Source organism: Neltuma alba, unplaced genomic scaffold (genome assembly GCF_004799145.2).
Source record: "Neltuma alba isolate B1F8T4 unplaced genomic scaffold, ASM479914v2 tig00011213_pilon, whole genome shotgun sequence".
NCBI lineage: Eukaryota > Viridiplantae > Streptophyta > Magnoliopsida > Fabales > Fabaceae > Neltuma > Neltuma alba.
In genome coordinates, this window is record NW_021635937.1 from 106,443 (window position 1) to 113,808 (window position 7,366).

A 7,366-nucleotide genomic window follows, 5' to 3' on the forward strand; every position below is an offset into this window, starting at 1 on the left:
CCGAGGGGAGGAAGCTTCTCTTTGTCTCTCCCACTTCGAATCGGAATGGCTCATTTGCTTTCTCCCGTTTACACTGAGGCTATCAAAATCCACAATTCTCTGCTGAATCTGAGTTCTCCATCTTCATGGCGGCTTCTCGCCAGGACTTCCAGTCATTGCAAGCTTGGGAATGATTCTGCAAAGAGAAGATGTTTTGGTAGGGTTAAGGTTGCCGCTGAGGACTCCACTTCTAGTACTCTCTCTGATTCTATTGCCGATGACTATTATGCTGTTCTTGGCCTGGTAATTTGTCTGCTCCCAGACTCTGATTTCCCTCTCTGTTTGCTTCCTACTCAAATCATTCAATCCCAAGGAAAATTTTGTGTAACATGATTAAAAGCTGTGATCGTCAATTTATTATGTTTCTTTTTCTTTTTGGTATTTTTCTCAGTGGCGTTTTGTTGTAATTTTATGTTTACTAAGATACTAAAACGATAATATGCGATCATTTGAATCAAGCATCCTATGCTACTAGAGTTATGGGGAAAATATGGAGTATGAAACTCCACTGGACTTAACTCTGGAAACATGCATGCCTAAGTGAAACTTTTGATCTTGATTTCATCCATGATCTGTTTTTCTCCTTAAACATTGTAGGTGGAATATCGAAGCGCGTAGCAAAAATAGACAAATCAGTTTGTTAAACTGAGTAGATATGCTGTTTGTTTAATGAGGTATCATTTGGTAATTTTTGGTGCGTACAATTTATTAGCTTCCAGATGCCACGCCGGAGCAGATTAAGAAGGCTTACTACAACTGCATGAAAGCTTGCCATCCAGACTTGAGTGGCGATGATCCTGAGACGACGAACTTTTGCATCTTCATTAATGAAGTGTATGAGGTGGGTTCATTTTGAAATAAATCTATGTTTGAGGTTGAAGAAAATATGTACAAAGTTATCCTGTGTTTTCATGGTAGAGAGATTGACTGTTACAGTGCAGGTACTCAGTGATCCTGTTCAACGCATGGTTTACGATGAAATTCACGGGTATTCTTTGACTTCAATCAATCCTTTCTTGGATGATTCTAGTCCAAAAGATCATGTTTTCGTTGACGAATTCAGCTGCATAGGTATGTCCACTGTACCACTTACTCTCGCTAGCACTGAATCACTTCAACTCAAACCTGTTAAGATTTTAGTTCCGTCAATGATTTTTATCAATTTCTCAAAAATGCCTCTCTAACAGCAGCACATTATTTTTTATCTTGAAGCATCGACTAAGTAGAAACTTACCATACTTTGTGCTGAAACTTAATTTTAAGTAAATGAATTGGACATTGAGCATCAGCACTCTAACCACTGGGGTTGTAGAGGTTTTGATATCATGTCAAGGACTAATTCTCTCAAAAAGTTGAAGGTGTTACGTAAAAGCTTATAATTGGTTATTATGAATAGTTGAATACCCCTAACAAACATATTAACGCCCTCCACATCTTCGAAAGAAATCAATTGGCTGTTATTTATTGCCCTTTGAAAGAATAACTTTCTTGAATGTACAAGTTTACTAATATAGTCATTCTTTGTTTGACTTTATTAGATGTTTTTCACGTTTGAGTTGAAGTCTTGAACAGTGACAAATCTTATCATGTAATTACTCTGAAAATTCTTATACAGGTTGCAAAAATTGCGCCAATGTGGCCTCTGATGTGTTTGCAATAGAGGAAGACTATGGAAGAGCCAGAGCATATAGCCAGTGTGGAAAAACTGAATTAGTTCAGCAAGCAATTGAAAGTTGGTAAGTTTATTTACAGTTGTGCTTGCTCTAAGATGATATAGAATGATGAAATCCTGAATAAACCCTGCTTAAACTGTTGGCCGAATATTGATTATAACCAGGTTTTTCTTTGAAAGATAATTTTAAATTTTACTTTAACGCCAGTCTGTATGCCAGGTGCATTTCTGATTGTGATCTTAGTTTTTCTGCTTCGTATGGTAAACATGTATTATCTAATTGATTATCAATAATTTTACGGAAAGGGATGGGTTCTGAAAGTTGACATTGTCTTCCAAATTACTAGTATCATTTCATGAAGTAAATTCATTGCCTTTCCTCCAGTTTTACTATTGTATGATTAAGGTTAAAATCATCTTAATCAACGAATGTATTTGGGTATCATGTTAAAATAGTGGTAACTCATTAGTTATTATAGTGTTACAGAATTACTAAGATGATAAATTGAGCTTTATGAAATCAAGGACCTATTCATGATTCAACTGCAAAGAAGTATAAGGAATCAGACTGTGGTAAGTTCAAGTGAGCTTGATTCAAGGTTCCAAGTCGAAAACCCATCTGAATAAGCTCATAACTTGGTCCATATGATGGTTATGTTTCTTTTCTTCATATGTTCTAGTTCAGACGAACAAATCTAATAAATTTGTCAAGCCTGAGGCTTCACAGAGTTTGAGCCTTTTTGTTGAGATCCAAGGTTGTGATGTCAAATATCCTGGAACTGAAAAACTTGTAATAGTTGAAATCTGATAAAATGCGTATATAGTGGGGTCTGGCAAACCCCGGCCAGTGTTACACTTGTTTGTTTATCATAGATCAATGTAGAAATTATCTTTTTACTGAAGTTTTATCTTGTTGCTGCTGTTTGATATGTGAGCTTTAGGACTTCAGCTACAAAAGTTGAATTGCTTTTGAAGTGACTCGCAATTTGGCTATAACAAATCAATCTTACAATATGATTCTGTCTGTCAGCCCTGTTGACTGTATTCATTGGACATCTGCGTCACAACTATCACTACTTGAGGATGAAATGCGGCGGGTAGAAAGAGTCAACGTAAGACCCTGATCACAAAGTCTATCTATTCCAGTTTTTTGTACTTTCTCCATTACTTTATAATCATTTCATCACCTCCTTGACTTATAGTCTCTGTTCCCTCTCTATTTTTGGCAACTGATAAGTGTAGGATAATCTTCATGAAAGAGCAGTTCGTAAATTAACCTTCATAATCTTCTTCAAGGCACATAACTTTGAAATATTTAGCCTCCCTCATTTTTACACTGTTGATCTCTAACTCTCCAAATTAGAAGCGTCATTCTAAGTAGAAGAAGGAAAGCCAGACAACATAGGAGTTGAACAAAATTAATTAGCAATTTGAGCGGAAAAATAATTGCCATAGGCATATGAGAAGTGGGCTTCTTCAATCAGCTGAAAGCTAGTAGCTAATTTTATTTATTGACACGACATCATAATGAATGGGATCCGGACATGTGAATTTATGCTATCTCATTGAGCTTTTTTATATACTACTCCATATTTACTGACTCTTTTAGTTATGAACAGGTTGCTCTGATGCTTTCAGGAATGGGATCATCAATTGATGTTTTTAGAATGGTACGATACTGTATTGGCTATTGGTTTATCCACTTCTAAATCCTCATAGACTTTCTTCCAATTTTCCATCGACACTTGGTGGGCATTTTGAAGGTTGGGATGGTTTTCCTAATCTCAAATAACATTCCAGTCTCCACAATTATGCATTTTATTTTTTCTGGTTGAAATACCTAGAATTTTGAACTTTTATCTGGACTCCTGAAAGAATTCTTGAATGGTTATCATAACATGAATTTGAGAGACAAGCTTTTGGACATTCAAACTGCTAGTATCATTTTTATGGTTTCATCATATTGAGTTTATGCTTCTGATGTTTCAAGTTCACTGTATGAAAAAATCCTTCAATATTTTTTTTTTCTTTTTTTGACCTATTGTGAGCTATGCTTGTTAATTTCAGGCAAGCTCCAGGTGGGAAAAGAGGCAGGGAAAAGTGTTGGTAAGAATTATTCTAGAATCTAATTCAGCTTTAATGTGTTTATCCCGAATTGCACCACAATTAGTCAGTACCCTCAACTTGCTGGTTCTTTAAACTCAAGCATATGGGTAACTTAGTGATTTAGCAGATGATATATTTGAATAGATTCTTGTAGGCTTTGATAAAAATGGTGAATAATGTGCATTTCCAGCGTAGTCAAGTACACTATTCTTCCAAGAGGAACGGATAGCTCTACCGTTCTGATAATGCAACAGTTGCAAAATTACTAGAGAACAATTTTTCAAAGTTCCTCATAGTTGCTATCATAACTAAACAGTGATGTGTGGGTCCCAGGAACAAGCAAAAATGAGAATGATGAAGCAGAAAGGTTCTGGTAAGACAGATTCTTACTGGGACAACCTTTGGGGCAAAACAAAAGACTACCAAAATTCAGGTACGAAGATTTATAACCTTGTATTAGGATTTCATTATTGTTGAGGATCGATAATGTTTTCTAAGGCTCAGTAGCTAAGAAGCACTAAACATGTTATGTCGGTTTGTAGTAGAAGTGCTTGACCATTTACCTTAACATGGCCATCTAAATTTTTGCTACTTATTCTTCAAAATGATCATTTCTTCCAGAGGAGGAAGTGAAAGAGAGAGAGAAGAGAGCTGCAGCAGCCGCACGAAGATGGAGGGAGTACTCAAGGAGGGGCGTTGACAAGCCTCCGACATTCAAACTTCCAGAGGCAGCCTCTGGCAAGGACAACTGACGAGTATTTTTTCCTATACCTGCTGTATTACATTTAGGCCCTTGTAATTAATTCATCCATAGGTTGTCATTAAATCTCATGAACTCTATTTCTCATTCGCTAGCCCTAATTGTGTATGCAAGCAACTCTGAGGTAAATATTTGACTCTGCTGAGTGATAAATTATAGTAATACAGAATTAAAAAAAATGGAGAATTTAGCTTATGGCAATGGTTCGTCGTAGTAAAATAGGAAGGAAACTTCCCATGCTTCTCCAGCAAACAGGCTGCCAATCATCTATGCCTTATCATCTGATTGCCTAAGAAAAGCGATGAAAATTCATTAAAGTGAGTGTTAAAACCGATTAGACCCACTTGAAAACAATTATCTGTTCCTTTTGCTTGATTATTTAGTTGTAAATAACATCGTGTCAATGGTGATCGTAATTCAATTATTTAAAGCGAGGATAACATATAATTTTAGTATAAACAAGATTAAATGTTAATAATTCAAGAAAGATTCTTTTCAGACACAGATCATAGACTAGCTCCTAGGCTTTACTTTTTAGGCTGAAAGAGAGAAGCGGATTTGTCTGGATTGATTAATGTCTCTGTTTAATCTACAGATAATATTTTAGTTAAAGCACCTTGAATCATGGTCCTAGAATATCCTTTCATTGTCATCCCACACAGTATCTGTTTCATTTAAATACTTGCGATCTAGTCTTCTTTCCTTTCCCCTTTTTCTTTTCCCAGTATTCGGTAAGGCTATTTAAACTTTGCTTTAGACTTAACAGATAGTGCAATTTAATATAGCAATAGACATAATCATGTTCCTTTTCTTCTGCACGTGACCTGAGGACTTTGTCTATTATGCTGGAAAAAGTGGGACTGTATCAATATCTAGATTTAGAGTAAAGAAGGAAATTTACCCAACTTAAGTGAAATTTTTGAAAAACCAACCATATTATCTACAACTAGTGCCCGGTCAAAAAAAATCTACAACTAGTGATTAATGTACATTGTGATTCGTTATAATTTTATGTTTGTATTAATTCAGATTAGGCTAATGATTTTATGGCTTTTTTTTTTTTTAGCAAAAGCTGAATATTATGACTCGTTCACGTCACGCATCAGAGTTTTAGAAAATTTGCTACAAAAAAAGAAAAAGAAAAGAGATGAGACTTATTTCCATCATGTAAGTTCTGTGACGATTCTCTCTCTGTCCCCCCCCCCCCAAAAAAAAAAAAGATTCCTGGAAACTTTAGCGACAAGTATTTTAAGAATATCTGTGATCAAATTATCAGAAACCACTATTTATCAACACATGTAGGACCCAGTAATTTTGGCCCACTAAATTGCAACGACTAAACACAGTACACTTCCACTGCCAAACAATGATGGCCATGGTAGAATTTTATGATTGATATTGACATGAAACATCTAGAAGATTCATTATTTGAAAAGATTAGTGATTCTTGAATCCTTTAATAAATTAGCCTCAAACCATTCTGTAGTATTCCTTCTATTTAGAGTTTAGTACAAGTAATACTACCTCCAGTGCTAAGTTAGCTTCGAATATTATTAAGTGCTCGTAATAAAAAAAAAAATCTTACAGATTTGAGTTAAAGAAATAGCTGAAGAAATTATAGAGTTTAACAACACGAGACACATGACCCGCGGAACTTTGTTTTTTTTTTTTTTTTGGGTCAGAACCTACGGACCTATTTCCACGGAGTACATATATTTGTATGTAATATAATATTTGTAGATTATTAGTGCAAGGAACTTTTTTCAAATTTGAAATTAATTTAGTAAAGACTTGGCTAATAGTCAATGTCAACTGCGAGATACATTATTGTCTTCTTTTAAATAAAATATTAGGTTAAAATATACGTTTGGTATTTTGACTCTAAAATCAATATGCTTAAATGATGATGTTTTGTAATAATTATAATTATTTTAAAATTAAACTTAATATGTGAGTATCTGAAAATTTTTATTGATATTTAAGATATCAATATTATCATTTTTGTTAATATTTTTAAGATTAAAAGATTAAAAATATATCTTTTAAAGTTAAAAAACCTAATTAAAATTTTAAATTAAATTAAATGAGTATTAAATTAGTATTGCCGTGGTAGTTATCAAGTATCGGTAGCGGTCAGCATTTAATTTGGTCTTCTGCCGACACTCAGGAATATTTCTTTATTAGTCATTAGTAACATTTTTTTTATGCCAGCAGTCATTCGTAACATACTCCCTCCTATCACACACACATATATAAAGGTATATTTTTTGGATAAAAATAATTCTATTTATGAGATAATTAAAAGATTTTTAAAATTTTAACCCTTTTTTTTGCCCCCACTGATTACATGATATTATATTTGTGCATTAATCATACTGTTTTCCCTACTCATTCTTTACATGATTTAATTGTTTTGTGTTTTTATATATAAAATTAGGGGAATATTTATTATTTAATGTCACCCCCCCCGGGGGGGCAATACATCAACCGGTTTTCAAAGTTCACATTAACTTGCTTACAACTCCTTGGAGGCAATAAATTGATTAAATCTCATTAACATAGAAAATGTCCAAAGATGCTTAACATAATAGCTAGTTTAGCATTAAATTATATTCCTTTAGTCATTAATATAAGACCTATTTAACTAATTTGATTAGATTAAGAAAGTTAGGTAAGTTAGTTAATTATAATAAATACTCCTCCGGTCCTTAATATAGGATCCAATTCTTGAGTTGATTTTGGTCTTAAATATAAGACCCATTTCTCATATCTATCAATTTTCTCTAAAT

General features: G+C 33.9%; 1 protein-coding gene across 1 annotated transcript; it reads left to right on the top strand.

The window, feature by feature from the left end:
* The first annotated feature begins 45 nt into the window (after positions 1 to 45).
* LOC114762352 (chaperone protein dnaJ C76, chloroplastic) lies at positions 46 to 4,778 on the top strand. Its single transcript, XM_028951818.1, has 9 exons — positions 46 to 282; positions 752 to 880; positions 981 to 1,110; positions 1,655 to 1,775; positions 2,742 to 2,823; positions 3,331 to 3,381; positions 3,779 to 3,817; positions 4,151 to 4,250; positions 4,439 to 4,778. Exons 1-9 carry the CDS (start codon positions 46 to 48, stop codon positions 4,567 to 4,569), a joined length of 1,020 nt encoding a protein of 339 aa, XP_028807651.1. The 3' UTR covers positions 4,570 to 4,778.
* Positions 4,779 to 7,366: the final 2,588 nt, after the last annotated feature.

Coding starts and splice junctions, on each gene's coding strand:
- LOC114762352 (XM_028951818.1), top strand. CDS start 46: ATGGCTCATTTGCTTTCTCCCGTTTACACTGAGGCTATCAAAATCCAC. Junction 1,111..1,654: donor TGACGAATTCAGCTGCATAG/GTATGTCCACTG, acceptor ATTCTTATACAG/GTTGCAAAAATTGCGCCAAT. Junction 4,251..4,438: donor AAAAGACTACCAAAATTCAG/GTACGAAGATTT, acceptor CATTTCTTCCAG/AGGAGGAAGTGAAAGAGAGA.